This window comes from Triticum aestivum, chromosome 4B, assembly GCF_018294505.1.
Source record: "Triticum aestivum cultivar Chinese Spring chromosome 4B, IWGSC CS RefSeq v2.1, whole genome shotgun sequence".
NCBI classification, from domain to species: domain Eukaryota; kingdom Viridiplantae; phylum Streptophyta; class Magnoliopsida; order Poales; family Poaceae; genus Triticum; species Triticum aestivum.
In genome coordinates this window covers 37,001,668-37,019,845 of record NC_057804.1, presented here as the reverse complement: position 1 = coordinate 37,019,845, position 18,178 = coordinate 37,001,668, and the positions used below count along the sequence as shown (strand labels likewise).

Below are 18,178 nucleotides of genomic sequence, written 5' to 3'. Positions count from 1 at the left end.
GAATATTTGCAAAATACATACGGCTCTGAATGTGACAGACCCGTTGACTAAACTTCTCTCACGAGCAAAACATGATCACACCTTAGTACTCTTTGGGTGTTAATCACATAGAGGTGTGAACTGGATTATTGACTCTAGTAAACCCTTTGGGTGTTGGTCACATGATGATGTGAACTATGGGTGTTAATCACATACAGATGTGAATATTGGTGTTAAATCACATGGTGATGTGAACTAGATTATTGACTCTAGTGCAAGTGGGAGACCTAAGGAAATATGCCCTAGAGGCAATAATAAAGTTATTATTTATTTCCTTAATTCATGATAAATTTTTATTATTCATGCTAGAATTGTATTAACTGGAACTTAGTACATGTGTGAATACATAGACAAAACATAGTGTCCCTAGTATGCCTCTACTTGACTAGTTCGTTAATCAAAGATGGTTATGTTTCCTAACCATAGACATGTGTTGTCATTTGATGAACGGGATCACATCATTAGGAGAATGATGTGATGGACATGACCCATCCATTAGCTTAGCATTATGATCGTTACAGTTTCATTGCTACATCTCTCTTCATGACTTATACATTGTTGGAAATATGCCCTAGAGGCAATAATAAAATGGTTATTATTATATTTCCTTGTTCATGATGATTGTCTATTGTTCATGCTATAATTGTATTGATCGGAAACCGTAATACATGTGTGAATACATAGACCACAACAAGTCCCTAGTGAGCCTCTAGTTGACTAGCTCGTTGATCAGTAGATGGTCATGGTTTCCTGACTATGGACATTGGATGTCATTGATAACGGGATCACGTCATTGGGAGAATGATGTGATGGACAAGACCCAATCCTAAGCATAGCACAAGATCGTGTAGTTCGTTTGATAGAGCTTTTCTAAATGTCAAGTATCATTTCCTTAGACCATGAGATCGTGCAACTCCCGGATACTGTAGGAATGCTTTGGGTGTTCCAAACGTCACAACGTAACTGGGTGGCTATAAAGGTGCACTACAGGTATCTCCGAAAGTGTCTGTTAGGTTGGCATGAATCGAGAGTGGGATTTGTCACTCCGTATGATGGAGAGGTATCTCTAGGCCCACTCGGTAATGCATCATCATAATGAGCTCAATGTGACTAAGTAGTTGGTCACGGGATCATGCATTACAGAACGAGTAAAGTGACTTGCCGGTAACGAGATTGAACGAGGTATTGGGATGCCGACGATCGAATCTCGGGCAAGTAACGTACCGATTGACAAAGGGAATTGTATACGGGATTGTTTGAATCCTCGACATCGTGGTTCATCCGATGAGATCATCGTGGAACGTGTGGGAGCCAACATGGGTATCCAGATCCCGCTGTCGGTTATTGGCCGGAGAGCTGTCTCGGTCATGTCTGCATGATTCCCGAACCCATAGGGTCTACACACTTAAGGTTCGGTGATGCTAGGGTTATAAGGAAGATTTGTATGTGATTACCGAATGTTGTTTGGAGTCCCGGATGAGAGCCCGGACGTCACGAGGAGTTCCGGAATGGTTTAGAGGTGAAGATTTATATATGGGAAGTCATCATACGGTCACTGGAAATATTCGAGGGTATACCGGTATTGTATCGGGACCACCGGAGGGGTTCCGGGGGTCCACCGGATGGGTCCACCTGCCCCGGAGGGCTTTATGGGCTCTAGGTGGAAGGAAACCAGCCCCTAGTGGGCTGGGCGCCACCCCCCTAGGGCCCATGCGCCTAGGGTTGGGGGGAACCCTAAAGGGGGCGCCCCCCTTGGCTTGGGGGCAAGCCCCCTCCCCCCTTGGCCGCCGCCCCCCTCTAGATCTCATCTAGAGGGGCCGGCCCCCTTCCCCCTTCTTCCTATAAATAGAAGGGTGGAGGGAGGGGTGCAGCACCACATCCAAGGCGCAGCCCGTCCCCTCCCCAACACCTCTCCTCCTCCGCAAGAGCTTGGTGAAGCCTTGGCGGAGAACTGTCACTCCATCACCACGACGCCGTCGTGCTGCTGCTGGAGCCTTCTTCCTCAACCTCTCCCTCCTCCTTGCTAGATCAAGGCGCAGGAGACGTCACCGGTCTGCACGTGTGTTGAACGCGAAGGTGCCGTTATTCGGCGCTAAGATCGGAATCCACCGTGATCTGAATCGCTACAAGTACGACTCCTTCATCCGCGTTCTTGTAACGCTTCCGTCTTGCGATCTTCAAGGGTATGAAGATGCACTCCTCTCTCTCTCGTTTCTAGTTACTCCATAGATTGATCTTGGTGATGCGTAGAATTTTTTTAATTTCTGCAACGATCCCCAACAGTGGCATCATGAGTTGGGTCTATGAGTAGTTTCTATGCACGAGTAGAACGCAAGTTTGTTGTGGGCGTCGATTTTGTCAATTTACTTGCCACTACTAGTCTTATCTTGTTTCGGTGGCATCGTGGGATGAAGCGGCCCGGACTGACCTTACACGTATGCTTACGTGAGACAGGTTCCACAAACTGACATGCACTAGTTGCATAAGGTGGCTAGCGGGTGTCTGTCTCTCCCACTTTAGTCGGATCGGATTTGATGAAAAGGGTCCTTATTAAGGGTAAATAGCAATTGGCATATCACGTTGTGGTTTTGGCGTAGGTAAGAAACGTTCTTGCCAGAAACCTATAACAGCCACGTAAAAACATGCAACAACAATTAGAGGACGTCTAACTTGTTTTTGCAGCATATGCCGTGTGATGTGATATGGCCAAAAGGATGTGATGAATGATATATATGTGATGTATGAGATTGATCATGTTCTTGTAATAAGAATCACGACTTGCATGTCGATGAGTATGACAACCGGCAGGAGCCATAGGAGTTGTCTTAATTTATTGTATGACCTGCATGTCAATGAATAATGCCATGTAATTACTTTACTTTATTGCTAAACCGTTAGCCATGGTAGTAGAAGTAATCATTGGCGAGACAACTTCATGAAGACACGATGATGGAGATCATGATGATGGAGATCATGGTGTCATGCCGGTGACGATGATGATCATGGCGCCCCGAAGATGGAGATCAAAAGGAGCAAAATGATATTGGCCATATCATGTCACTATTTGATTGCATGTGATGTTTATCATGTTTTACATCTTATTTGCTTAGAACGACGGTAGCATAAATAAGATGATCCCTCATCAAATTTCAAGAAAGTGTTCCCCCTAACTGTGCACCATTGCGAAGGATCGTTGTTTCGAAGCACCACATGATGATCGGGTGTGATAGATTCTAACGTTCGAATACAAGGGGTGTAAGCCAGATTTAGGTTGACTTGACGAGCCTAGCATGTACAGACATGGCCTTGGAACACAAGAGACCGAAAGGTCGAACATGAGTCGTACAGAAGATACGATCAACATGAAGATGTTCACTGATGATGACTAGTCCGTCTCACGTGATGATCGGACACGGCCTAGTTGTCTCGGATCATGTATCACTTAGATGACTAGAGGGATGTCTATCTGAGTGGGAGTTCATTAAATAATTTGATTAGATGAACTTAATTATCATGAACTTAGTCTAAAATCTTTGCAATATGTCTTGTAGATCAAATGGCCCACGCTAATGTTGCCCTCAACTTCAACGTGTTCCTAGAGAAAACCAAGCTGAAAGACGATGGCCACAACTATACGGACTGGGTCCGGAACTTGAGGATCATCCTCATAGCTGCCAAGAAAGCATATGTCCTAGATGCACCGCTAGGTGAAGCACCCGTTTTCCCAGCAACTCAAGACGTTATGAATGCCTGGCAGTCGCGTAGTGATGATTACTCCCTGGTTCAGTGCGGCATGCTTTACAGCTTAGAACCGGGGCTCCAAAAGCGTTTTGAGCAGCACAGAGCATATGAGATGTTCCTAGAGCTGAAAATGGTTTTCCAAGCTCATGCCCGGGTTGAGAGATATGAAGTCTCCGACAAGTTCTACAGTTTTATGATGGAGGAGAATGGTTCTGTGAGCGAGCACATACTCAAAATGCCTGGGTTGCACAACCGCTTATCTCAGCTGGGAGTTAATCTCCCGGATGACGCGGTCATTGACAGAATCCTCCAGTCGCTCCCACCTAGCTACAAGAGCTTTGTGATGAACTACAACATGCAGGGGATGGTGAAAACCATTCCTGAGGTATTTTCAATGCTGAAATCAGCGGAGGTGGAGATCAAAAAGGAACATCAAGTGTTGATGGTCAATAAAACCACTAGTTTCAAGAAAGGCAAGGGCAAGAAGAACTTCAAGAAGGACGGCAAGGGAGTTGCCGCGCCCGGTAAGCTAGTTGCCGGGAAGAAGCCAAAGCATGGACCCAAACCTAAGACTGAGTGCTTTTATTGCAAGGGAAACGGACACTGGAAGCGGAACTGCCCCAAGTACTAGCAGACAAGAAGGCCGGCAACACCAAAGGTATATGTGATATACATGTTATTGACGTGTACCTTACCAGTACTCATAGTAGCTCCTGGGTATTTGATACCGATGCGGTTGCTCATATATGTAACTCAAAACAGGAGCTATGGAATAAGCGGAGATTGGCGAAGGACGAGGTGACGATGCGCGTCGGGAATGGTTCCAAGGTCGATGTGATCACCGTCGGCATGCTACCTCTACATTTACCTACGGGATTAGTTTTAAATCTCAATAATTGTAATTTAGTGCCAGCTTTGAGCATGAACATTGTATCTGGGTCTTGTTTAATATGAGATGGCTACTCATTTAAATCCGAGAATAATGGTTGTTCTATTTATATGAGAGATATGTTTTATGGTCATGCCCCGTTGGTTAATGGTTTATTCTTAAATGAATCTCGAACGTGATGTTAGACATATTCATCGTGTGAATACCAAAAGATGTAAGGTTGATAATGATAGTCCCACATACTTGTGGCACTGCCGCCTTGGTCACATTGGTGTCAAACGCATGAAGAAGCTCCATGCAGATGGACTTTTGGAGTCTCTTGATTATGAATCATTTTGACACGTGCGAACCATGCCTCATGGGCAAAATGACCAAGACTCCGTTCTCCAGAACAATGGAGCGAGCAACCAACTTATTGGAAATCATACATAATGATGTGTGCGGTCCAATGAGCGTTGAGGCTCGCGGTGGCTATCGTTATGTTCTCACCCTCACTGATGACTTAAGTAGATATGGGTATGTCTACTTGATGAAACACAAGTCTGAGACCTTTGAAAAGTTCAAGGAATTTCAGAATGGGGTAGATAATCAACTTGACAGAAAAATAAAGTTCTTACAATCAGATCGTGGAGGGGAATATTTGAGTCACGAATTTGGCACACACTTAAGTAAATGTGGAATCGTTTCACAACTCACGCCGCCTAGAACACCTCAGCATAATGGTGTGTCCGAATGTCGTAATCGCACTCTATTGGATATGGTGCGATCTATGATGTCACTTACTGATTTACCGCTATCATTTTGGGGATACGCTCTAGAGACAACTACATTCACTTTAAATAGGGCACCGTCAAAATCCGTTGAGACGACACCGTATGAATTATGGTTTGGGAAGAAACCTAAGCTGTCGTTTCTAAAAGTTTGGGGATGCGATGCTTATGTCAAGAAACTTCAACCTGAAAAGCTCGAACCTAAGTCGGAAAAATGTGTCTTCATAGGATACCCTAAGGAAACCATTGGGTATACCTTCTACCTCAGATCCTAAGGCAAGATCTTCGTTGCCAAGAACGGGTCCTTTCTGGAGAAAGAGTTTCTCTCAAAAGAAGTAAGTGGGAGGAAAGTAGAACTTGATGAAGTACTACCTCTTGAAGCGGAAAGTAGCGCAGCTCAGGAAGATGTTTCTATGGTGCTTGCACCGACTAGAGATGAAGTTAATGATGATGATCAAGGTACTTCAGATCAAGTTGCTACTGAACTTCATAGGTCCACAAGGACACGTTCCACACCAAAATGGTATGGCAACCCTGTCCTAAAAATCATGTTGTTAGACAACGGTGAACCTTCGAACTATGAAGAAGCGATGGCGGGCCCAGATTCCAACAAATGGCTTGAAGCCATGCAATCTGAGATATGATCCATCTATGAAAACAAAGTATGGACTTTGACAGACTTGCCCGCTGATCGGCGAGCGATAGAAAATAAATGGATCTTTAAGAAGAATACGGACGCGGATGGTAATATTACAATCTATAAAGCTCGACTTGTCGCTAAGGGTTATCGACAAGTTCAAGGGGTTGACTATGATGAGACCTTCTCACCCGTAGCGAAGCTGAAGTCCGTCCGAATCATGTTAGCAATTGCCGCATTCTATGATTATGAAATATGGCAAATGGACGTCAAAACGGTATTCCTTAACGGCTACCTTAAGGAAGAATTGTATATGATACAGCCGGAAGGTTTTGTCGATCCTAAGAATGCTAACAAGGTGTGCAAGCTCCAACGCTCCATCTATGGGCTGGTGCAAGCATCTTGGAGTTGGAACATTCGCTTTGATGAAATGATCAAAGCGTTTGGGTTTATGCAGACTTATGGAGAAGCCTGCGTTTACAAGAAAATGAGTGGGAGCTCTGTAGCATTTCTCATATTATATGTGGATGACATACCATTGATGGGAAATGATATAGAACTTTTGGAAAGCATAAAGGCCTACTTGAATAAGTGTTTTTCAATGAAGGACCTTGGAGAAGCTGCTTACATATTAGGCATCAAGATCTATAAAGATAGATCGAGACGCCTCATAGGTCTTTCACAAAGCACATACCTTGATAAGATATTGAAGAAGTTCAATATGGATCAGTCCAAGAAGGGGTTCTTGCCTGTGTTGCAAGGTGTGAAATTGAGCTCGGCTCAAAGCCCGACCACGACAGAAGATAGAGAAAAGATGAGTGTCATCCCCTATGCCTCAGCCATAGGGTCTATTATGTATGCCATACTGTGTACCATACTGATGTAAACCTTGCCGTAAGTTTGGTAGGAAGGTACCAACGTAATCCCGGCATGGAACACTGGACAACGGTCAAGAATATCCTAAAGTACCTAAAAAGGACTAAGGATATGTTTCTCGTTTATGGAGGTGACGAAGAGCTTGTCGTAAAGGGTTACGTCAATGCCAGCTTCGACATAGATCTGGATGACTCCAAGTCACAAACCGGATACATGTATATTTTGAATGGTGGGGCAGTAAGCTGGTGCAGTTGCAAGCAAAGCGTCGTGGCGGGATCTACATGTGAAGCGGAGTACATGGCAGCCTCAGAGGCAGCGCATGAAGCAATCTAGATGAAGGAGTTCATTACCGACCTAGGAGTTATTCCCAATGTGTCGGGCCCGATGACTCTCTTCTGTAACAACACTGGAGCTATTGCCCTTGCCAAGGAGCCCAGGTTTCACAAGAAGACCAGACAGATCAAGCGTCGCTTCAACTCCATTCGTGAAAATGTTCAAGATGGAGACATAGATATTTGTAAAGTGCATACGGATCTGAATGTCGCAGATCCGTTGACTAAACCTCTTCCGCGAGCAAAACATGATCAACACCAGAACTCTATGGGTGTTCGGTTCATCACAATGTAACTAGATTATTGACACTAGTGCAAATGGGAGACTATTGGAAATATGCCCTAGATGCAATAATAAAATGGTTATTATTATATTTCCTTGTTCATGATAATTGTCTATTGTTCATGCTATAATTGTATTGATCGGAAACTGTAATACATGTGTGAATACATAGACCACAACAAGTCCCTAGTGAGCCTCTAGTTGACTAGCTCGTTGATCAACAGATGGTCATGGTTTCCTGACTATGGACATTGGATGTCATTGATAATGGGATCACATCATTGGGAGAATGATGTGATGGACAAGACCCAATCCTAAGCATAGCACAAGATCGTGTAGTTTGTTTGCTAGAGCTTTTCTAAATGTCAAGTATCATTTCCTTAGACCATGAGATCATGCAATTCCTGGATACCGTAGGAATGCTTTGGGTGTTCCAAACATCACAACATAACTGGGTGGCTATAAAGGTGCACTACAGGTATCTCCGAAAGTGTCTGTTGGGTTGGCATGAATCAAGACTGGGATTTGTCACTCGTATGACGGAGAGGTATCTCTGGGCCCACTCAGTAATGCATCATCATAATGAGCTCAATGTGACTAAGTAGTTGGTCACGGGATCATGCATTACATAACGAGTAATGTGACTTGCCGGTAACGAGATTGAACAAGGTATTGGGATGCCGACGATCGAATCTCGGGCAAGTAACGTACCGATTGACAAAGAGAATTGTATACGGGTTTACTTGAATCCTCGACATCGTGGTTCATCCGATGAGATCATCGTTGAACGTGTGGGAGCCAACATGGGTATCCAGATCCCGTTGTCGGTTATTGGTCGGAGAGTTGTCTCGGTCATGTCTGCATGATTCCCGAACCCGTAGGGTCTACACACTTAAGGTTCGGTGATGCTAGGGTTATAAGGAAGATTTGTATGTGATTACCGAATGTTGTTCGGTGTCCCAGATGAGAACTCAAACATCACGAGGAGTTCCCGAATGGTCCGGAGGTGAAGATTTATATATGGGAAGTCATGATACGGTCACCGGAAATATTCGAGGGTGTATCGGTATTGTACCGGGACCACCGGAGGGGTTCCGGGTGTATCGGTAACGAGATTGAACTAGGTATGATGATACCGACGATCGAATCTCGGGCAAGTAACATATCGATGACAAAGGGAACAACGTATGTTGTTATGCGGTTTGACCAATAAAGATCTTCGTAGAATATGTAGGAGCCAATATGGGAATCCAGGTTCCGCTATTGGTTATTGACCAGAGAGGTGTCTCGGTCATGTCTACATAGTTCTCGAACCCGTAGGGTCCGCACACTTAACGTTCATTGACGATATAGTATTATATGAGTTATGTATGTTGGTGACCGAATGTTGTTCGGAGTCCCGGATGTGATCACGGACATGGCGAGCAATTCCGGAATGGTCCGAAGATAAAGATTGATATATGGGATAATAGTGTTTAGTCTCCGGAAGGGTTCCGAAATTCATTGGAAGGGGTTCCGGATGTTTCCCGAATTTTTTTGGTATGAGAACACTTTATTTGGGCCAAAAGGGAAAGCCCACAAGGTTTTTGGAAAGCACAAAAGGAAGTTTTGCAGAGTCCAGGGGCCAGACGCCAGGGTCCCTGGCGTCTAGGTGTAGACGCTGGGAACCCTGGCGTCTGGCCCTGGAGTCCGAGAAGGACTCTTGCCTTTTGGGTGAAACCGACTTTGTGGAGGCTTTTACTCCAAGTTTCGACCCCAAGGCTCAACATATAAATAGAGGGGCAGGGCTAGCACTAAGGACACATCAAGAAACACCAAGCCGTGTGCCGGCAACCCCGTCCCCTCTAGTTTATCCTCCATCATAGTTTTCATAGTGCTTAGGCGAAGCCCTATGGAGATTGTTCTTCACCAACACCGTCACCACGCCGCCATGTTGCCAGAACTCATCTACTACTTCGCCTGCCTTGCTGGATCAAGAAGGCGAGGACGTCATCGAGCTGAACGTGTGCTGAACACAGAGGTGCTGTACGTTTGGTACTTGATCGGGATGGATCGTGAAGGTGTACGACTACATCAACCACGTTGATAAACGCTTCTGCTTTGCGATCTTCAAGGGTATGAAGATACACTCCCCCTCTTGTTGCTATGCATCTCCTAGATAGATCTTGCGTGATCATAGGAAAATTTTGAAATTACTACGTTCCCCAACAATCCGTTGGCTCGCTATAGTTGTCGGATGTTCGGTGACCCAGCGGACATCCGATGGTTGTTTTTCCACCAAAATTCTGGTAACCCTCCGGACGTCCAACACTTACACAGCCCAAGTGGCTCCAACGGCCATTTCTGAGTGCACTATAGATACCCCTCTCCCATCCCAAGATAGAGTTGACCACTCCACTCAAAAGGTCTTAAGAACCGTAAAAGTGCTCACTCTCACTCACTCACACCAAATCTTAGATCCCAGAAGCATTTTTATGAGTTATTGAGAGTTGTTCCAATAGAGTGATAGATCTACTGCCTCTCCTTCTGTTGACCAAAGGAATTTGTGATTTGAGCAAGTGTTGAGCTTTTCCCCTTGATCTTGTTTCTCTTGGAGGTTGGAGACTCCTAGGCAGTAGGAGTTCTTCGATGAAGAATAACGCATTGTGATTGCCCTCTGAAAAGTTTGTGAAGGATAGGGGATCACCTCAAGGTCTACCACTAGTGTTTGATAAATGCCTTCACGATTTTGTCTCAAGGGGATAATAGGGCGAGCCTTTTGTGGCACTAGTGTGCCTTACTAGTAACATCCACCTCTCTAACGATGGCTAGCTTCTACTCCAAGGAAGTGAACATCGGCATACATCCTCGTCTCTCGAAGCTGCGGTTATCGCTAACCCTAACTCCCTACTTGTGGTTATTTGTCTCTTAGTCTTTACTTACCTTATATTGTGCTTGCATTTCTTGTTACTTGTTGTTATTGCTTAGCACTATAATCACCTTAGCAATTGTTAGGCTCACTTACATATTCCGCATTATTGCCTAAAATTGCAAAGTAAAATATAAAATTTGCAATTGTACCTATTCACCCCTCTAGGTCCATATCGATCCTTTCAACGTCCATGTAGTTTACTCGAGCGTGCCAGGGGGTGAACACTTTAACACTATCCTCTTTTGTTTCCTTGTCATTAATTAGAGTACTCCCACCGTTCCTATTAGGCCGCACATAACTTCAGAACTCGACACTAAGGAGTGAACAAGAGGGTGGTGGATGATTTTTTAGACGATCTTACCCCTTTCTAGGTCACTGCACAGGCACGTGTGTGTACCCAATGGATTTAATTCCAATCCGTGCCATAGCTGTAATCTTGCTCGACGCTTCACTTTCCTTGTTTCCTTCTCTTCGTGCAACACGTGCATGTAGTTTGTCCGAGCGTGCCAAGAAATAAATGACCCTAGTCCTGCCCTGTACTTCAGCAGGCACACGTTTAAAACTATCCTCTTTTGTTTTCGTGTGATCATTAATGTTGGAGTACTCCCACCATCCCTAATTAGGTCGCACATAACTTTGGATGTCAATACCAACGAGCAAATACACTACGCACATGCATGTCGAACCATAGGATTTATTTCCCACTGGATGCTGCCTCTGTAATCCTGCTCGAGGCTTTACCTTCCTCGTTTCCTTTTCTCCGTGCAACACGTGCATGTAGTTTGCCCGAGCGCGCCAAGGCGGACGAAAGGGAGAAACAAACAACCCTAGGCCCGCCATATACTTTAGTAGGCACACGTTTAAAATTGTCCTCTTTTTATTCCTTGTCACTAGCGTAGGAGTACTCCCACCGTTCCTATTAGACCACACATAACTTCGGACGTCGGTACTAATGAGCAAACAAGAGGGGTGGTGGAAGGTTTTCTAGACGATCTTATCCCTCTTTAGGTCGCTACACAACACATGTGTGTGTACCCATATGATTTAATTCCAATGCTTGCCATCGACGTAATCTCGCTTGATGCTTCACCTTCCTCGTTTCCTTCTCTCCGTGCAACACGTGCATGTAGTTTTCCCGAGCGCGCCAAGTCGAATGATAGGGAGAAATAAAGAATCACATGGTCGCCTACTTCGCGAGGCACTCATTTAAAACTATCTTGTACTCCCAACGTTCCTAATTTGGCCGCATATAACTTTGGGTCCCTATATCAAAGAGCGAATTGGAGGGGCAACAAACAGTTTTCTTATATGATCTTACCCCTCTTCAGTTTGCCCCACCATGCACACACGTGTAACCGTAGGATTTAATTCTCATGCATGGAATGGTCGTAATCCCCCATCAACGCTGCACCTTCCTTGTTTCCTTCTCCTCAAGCAACACACGCCCGTAGTGAGCCTGAGGGCACCAAGAAAGATGGAAGGGAGAAAGAAACGGATCTAGGCCCGCCATATACTTCAACAAGCACCCATAATGGTACCCTCTTCGTTTCCTCGTCATTAATGTAGGAGTACTCCACACACGTTCCTAATTAGGTTACGCATAACTTTGAATGTCGACACCAACTCACCAAGGAGCAAACAAGAGGGTAAGTGATTTTGTCACACGATCTTACCCCTCTTCATGTCACTACACAACGCACGTGTAGTCCTACTCGACGCTTCACCTTCCTTTTTTTCCTTCTCTCCGTGCAACACGTGCATGTAGGTTGCCCGTGCGCACCAAAGCGGACGAAAGGGAGAAATAAATGATCCTAGGCCCGCCATATACTTCAGCAGGCACACGTAACTATTATCTTTTGTTTCCTTGTCATTAATGTAGGAGTACTCCCACCATTCCTATTAGGCCCCACATAACTTTAGATGTCGATGCCAAGGAGCGAACAAGAGTGGTGGTGTCCGATTTTTAGACGAACTTACCCCACTTAAAGTCGCTACAAGGCGCACATGCGTGTACCCATAGGATTTAGTTTCAATTCATGCCATCGACGTAATCTTGCTCGACGCTTCACCTTCCAGGTTTCATTCTCTTCATGCAACATACGCATATAGTTCTCCTGAGCGCACCAAGGCGGATGAAAGGAAGAAATAAACGATTTTATGCCCACCACATACTTCAGGAGGCACACACACTCAAAACTATCATGTACTCCCACTGTAACTAATTAGGTCACATATAACTTCGGACCCCTATACCAAAGAGCACACTGGAGGGTCAACAAAAGATTTTCTTAGGCGATCTTACCCCTCTTAATTTCGCCATGCCACGCACACGCGTGTACTCATAGGATATAATTCTCATGCATGCAATGGCCGTAATCCCGCTCGACGCTTCACCTTCCTTGTGTTTCTTCTCCTCATGCAACACACTCATGTAGTGAGCCCGAGCGCGCCAAGAAGGATGGAAGGGAGAAAGAAAAGGTCACATGCCCTCCATATACGTCAACAAGCACCGATGACGCTATACTCTTTGTTTCCTCGTCATTAACGCAACACATAACTTTGGGCGTCGATACTAAGGAGCGAACGAGAGGGCAACAACCGATTTTGTCAGACGATCTTACCCCTAGCTGAGATTGCTATATACCCCCACACACTCCCCCGTAACCATACGATTGAATTCGCACGCTTGCAATGGCCGTAGCCTCGCCCGACGCTTCACCTTCCCCGTGCAACACGCGCGTGTGGTTCGCCCGAGCGCGCCAAGGGAGATGACGGAAGGGAGAAGCCGTCTCCGCCGCGCCATAAAACCGCATCAAAGCGCCCATTTAGACCCATCCTCTTTTGTTTCTTAGGCGTTGACGCAGGAGTAGAGTTGATGAACGAACCCTGCCAAACGCTGGCTATGGCAAACACGTCCTGTAATTTCCAATAGACAGACGTGTTACACCAAAACAGAAAACGGCTGCTGATTGCTGAATGAAAGCGCCAGCAAAGCAAGGTTTTACCCTACGGGGATACGACGCAGGCCGGGATCGAGCGACGAACACGTAGCCTGCGGTCACGCGGAGGACGATACGGAGCGACACGTGGCGTCAGTGACGCGCGTATGCCAGATGGCGGTGGTTTCACCCGCCCAGCCAGCCACGCCGACCAAAAGTGGTGCTTTGTAACACTCTGCACGGCGCGATGACGAGACGATCATCGTGTAAAAAGTCGCCCGGAATCGATCGGTAATCCACCGGCCGGCACGTGAACGGCGCGTGCCGGTGCCGATGCCGATGCCGGTGCGCGGCATCACAGAATCCGCTTCCTTGCTTGCTCCGGGACGGAACCTCGGCCCGGTCGGTTCACCAGCGCCGCACGACAGTCCAATCCAATCCAAGCGTCCGTTGTGACGACAGACCAACGCTCTAGCACCACCAGTCAACACGGAGAGGCCGCTCTGACCTTTCCAGGCGACCTTTCATCGGCGGCGGCCGACCGGTGGGCTGGACCGACCGCCGGAAACACCACAGGCAAACCGCTGGAAGAGCAGTAAATAAATATTAACCATGCCGCAAATCAGGCAGAGAGTGAAACTGACGCGCCTGCTCCAGCTCAGAAACAATCCCTGCCCGCCCCCGCAGCGCACGCGGAGCGGCACGCATTTGTTCGGCGCCGGCCCCGAGGCGGCCCGGTGTCGCGATCCCGTCGCCCCCCCAGTCCCGTCCCCGTCAACCGGAATCTAGGAATCCCCCTCGCCGGGAGGGGAACCGAGCGAGCCAAACAGACGAGCCAACGCGCATTCCCACCCCCGTCTCCGTCAGCGGGTGCGGCCGCCCACCGAACCCGAACCCCCGCGGAATAAAACCCGGCCGAGAGGCCGTGCCGCCAGATCCGCACGGGAGTTTCTAGGGTTTTTCCCTCCCTCCCACCCCCCCGCCGACCCACCCCATTCCTCGCTCGCTGTTCAGCAGCCCACCCCCCAAACCGGAACAGCCACACCACACCGCCAGCGCCCATTCCCCCGCCCCGCCCCACCCCCACCGCCGCGATGCGGTCGCGGCGGCCACCGCCGGCGGCGACCCGCGCCGTGCTCTTCCTCCTCGCGCTCCTCGCGGCGTGGGGCGCGGCGACGGCCGACCTCGCGTCGGACGCGCGGGCGCTCGTCGCCTTCCGGGCCGCGGTGGGCCAGCGCGTGGCCTGGAACGTGGCCGACCCCACCACCGTCTGCGCCTGGACGGGGGTCACCTGCGAGGGCGGCCGCGTGGCGGCGCTGCGCCTCCCGGGGGCCGCGCTGGCGGGGCCCGTCCCGGCGGGCTCGCTCGGGAACCTCACCGCGCTGCACACGCTCAGCCTCCGCCTCAACGCGCTCCGCGGGGCCCTCCCGTCCGACCTCGCCTCCATGGCCGCGCTCCGCAGCGTCTTCCTCAACGGCAACCGCCTCTCCGGCGACTTCCCGGCGCCGTTCCTCGCGCTCCCCGCCCTCGTCCACCTCTCCCTCGGCGGGAACCGCCTCGAGGGCGCCATCCCGCCGGCCCTCGCCAACCTCACCCGACTCAAGACGCTGCTCCTCGAGGAGAACCGCTTCGTCGGCCAGATTCCCGACCTCCCGCTGCCGCAGCTGCGGGAGTTCAACGTCTCCTTCAACCGGCTCAACGGATCCATCCCCGCCTCGCTCCGCTCCAAGCCGCGCGCGGCCTTCCTCGGGATGTCGTCCCTCTGCGGCGGGCCCCTGGGCCCTTGCCCTGGCGAGGCCCCTCCCCCTTCTCCGGCTCCGGCGGGCAGGACGCCCTCGCCGACAACACCTGCGGCAAACAACCCGAACAGCGGAAACGACGAACGAAATGACAAGAAGGGCAACAAGCTCTCCGGCGGCGCCATTGCCGGAATCGCCATAGCCTCCGTCGTCGGCGCCGCGCTTCTCCTGTTCCTTCTCATCTGCCTCTGCCGCAGGTCGGGGCGCACCAAGACACGGGCTCTGGAGATGCCGCCTCCGTCTCCATCCCCCGCCGTCATCCCCGGCGGCCGAAAACCCCCGGAGTTGCCCAGCGGCGCGGCCGTGGCGCCTATGGCTACCGTGGGCCACCCCGCGGGCCAGTCGACTTCAGGGAAGAAGCTGGTCTTCTTCGGGTCAGCGGCCGCCGTCCAACCGTTCGACTTGGAGGACCTGCTGCGCGCGTCGGCCGAGGTCCTTGGCAAAGGTGCCATCGGGACGACCTACAAGGCTGTGCTTGAATCCAGCGCTACCGTGGCGGTGAAGCGGCTCAAGGATGTCACCATGTCTGAGCCAGAGTTCCGTGAGCGCATTGCGGACATTGGCGAGCTTCAGCACGAGTTCATCGTGCCTCTCCGTGCTTACTACTACAGCAAAGATGAGAAGCTGCTTGTGTACGACTTCATGCCCATGGGGAGCCTTTCTGCAGTCTTGCACGGTGAGAATTCCACATCTCAGTGCCTTTACAGTTTTCTGTACTCATACTCTGATATATGCTGTGCTCGTGCTTGTGAGTATCTTATTTTCGCATTTTACGTCCGTGGCGATGGTAGAGTGGTACTTGATTTTCTCGTAAATGTGTGAGAATTGGATTGCAGTTGTTGAGGGGCGATTGTCTTGTACTATATCCATTCCTAAATATAAGACGTTTCGGCAGTTTAAATTGAACCAACCGGACATCTTATATTTAGAAACAGAGAGTATAGCTATTACTACATCTGTCATGGCTTGATTATCTCTAGTTTACGTGTGTCTTGTCGAAGGTGACACGTCAAGCAAATTTTGATGCAGATCTTGTTTATTTGCTTGATATCCACAAAGTATTTGGATTTTAAGTGTTCTTTATTGGGTATTATTATTAAAATCATATTCTGACTATTCTGGCTGCTATTCCTTGTGGTCTGATACTATGTTTATGGCCAGCATACTTGTATTGCAGTGAACTGCTCCCTTTCAGGTTTGGGGTTACCCATCTGCTCCAATTTTTCAGAATGTTGAATAGAACTGTTGATTGCTTTTTATAGTCCCATATTCTTTCCTCAATTGTGGTTAAGTCTATTCTTTGTTTGTTTACTTTATGTCCATTGTATACTTTGTGTTGATTAGAGGAAACAAAATGTCGGGAATCTGTTGTAGTTGGTGGAGCGGTAGTTTTTTCATTGATTGTGCTTGTATCTTCATTGTGTCACATGACCATGTAACGGATGAACCTTGAACTCTAATCTCACACGATGGTGATCATTTTTTGTCACGCAGGGAACAGAGGTTCTGGTCGCACCCCACTTGACTGGACGATAAGATCAAGCATTGCCCTTGCTGCAGCCCGTGGGATCGAGTACATCCACTCTACAAGCTCTTCGACTTCGCACGGCAATATCAAGTCCTCCAATATCCTCCTGTCGAAGACGTATCAAGCACGTGTTTCAGACAATGGCCTTGCCACCCTTGTTGGTTCATCATCATCTGGACCTTCTCGCGCCACTGGATACCGTGCTCCAGAGGTTACCGATCCCAGGAGGGTGTCCCAGAAGGCTGATGTGTTCAGCTTTGGTGTTCTCTTGCTCGAGCTGCTCACCGGCAAGGCCCCCAGCCAGGCAGCTCTTAACGACGAGGGCGTCGACCTGCCCAGGTGGGTGCAGTCCGTCGTGCGCTCTGAGTGGACCGCGGAGGTGTTTGACATGGAGCTGCTGAGGAACCAGAGCTCCGAAGAACAGATGATTCAGCTCCTACAGCTCGCTATAGACTGCGTTGCCCAGGTCCCAGACGCCCGTCCGACCATGTCCCATGTCGTCATGCGGATCGAGGAGATCAAGATGTCAGGTGGAAGCGCCGAAGAAGCTGATCAACAACAGAGCGCCCTGAACCAGGGCGATGAGATGGCCGAGGGCCCCTCCTCGCCGTGATCTCAAATGGCCCAAGAGAAAGGAGCCGGCTGTGCTCGTCGCTGCAGCCCACATTCATTCCGTTCATAGACCTGACGAATGCTGTCTATCTTCTTCTTCGACGGCGGAGCCGGCTGTTTTCTCATCTCTTCCTTTTAGCGAACATCGGATTCGTTGTCGTCGTCGTCGTCGTCTTGGTGTTGTTGACTGACTGTGTCTGTTGTGTGGTGGGTGATTGCGTGGTGGTGGTGTTTAGGGATGGAATGCATGCATGCCCGACTGTGCGATTGCTTGATTCGTCTAGCTATTGTTCTAGCTGATTAGGTTGGTTCTTTAGCTGTCCCCATGTAATTACTCAGCCCGATCAAATTGCCCGGAACTCGTTGGCCAAAACCATTGGTGAGTTTACCTGCCTGGTGTCTGTCCTGTGGATCCAGTTGTTGCCGATGGGCATGTCCAGTTTGGCTGTGTGTGTGGGTCATGCATGGTGCCCTGGATGGCTCCATTTGTTGTTGAAAGCTACTGCGTGGTGTGTCCGTCTCGAGCCGGGTCGGGTGGCACGGCTTTCGGCTTTCGGCGGGGCGAGTGAGACTGTTTTGACAGGGAGGGAAACTGAATTGAATTTCGCCTGATGAGCGTAGCGACTTGCCTGCTCCTCATCATTGCTTCTCATTGTTGATTAACAGTTGGGAGGTACATCCATGTTGGGATGGGATCCATCGATCGAGAGAGCAAAACCAGTGGTTCTGTACACGCTTGATGATGATTATGATTCAAAGATATCTAGTGTAGTTGCTGTCTAGATGACCCAATCCCGTCGTAGCAGCCGGTACGATTTGTTG

General features: G+C 48.7%; 1 protein-coding gene across 1 annotated transcript; it reads left to right on the top strand.

The window, feature by feature from the left end:
• The first annotated feature begins 14,378 nt into the window (after positions 1-14,378).
• LOC123090859 (probable inactive receptor kinase At1g48480) lies at positions 14,379-17,729 on the top strand. Its single transcript, XM_044512211.1, has 2 exons — positions 14,379-15,892; positions 16,711-17,729. Exons 1-2 carry the CDS (start codon positions 14,512-14,514, stop codon positions 17,355-17,357), a joined length of 2,028 nt encoding a protein of 675 aa, XP_044368146.1. The 5' UTR covers positions 14,379-14,511; the 3' UTR covers positions 17,358-17,729.
• Positions 17,730-18,178: the final 449 nt, after the last annotated feature.

Excerpts from the sequence above, each read along its gene's own strand:
- LOC123090859 (XM_044512211.1), top strand. The coding sequence starts at position 14,512 with ATGCGGTCGCGGCGGCCACCGCCGGCGGCGACCCGCGCCGTGCTCTTC. Across the intron at positions 15,893-16,710 it reads CCTTTCTGCAGTCTTGCACG|GGAACAGAGGTTCTGGTCGC; the intron begins GTGAGAATTCCA and ends TTTGTCACGCAG.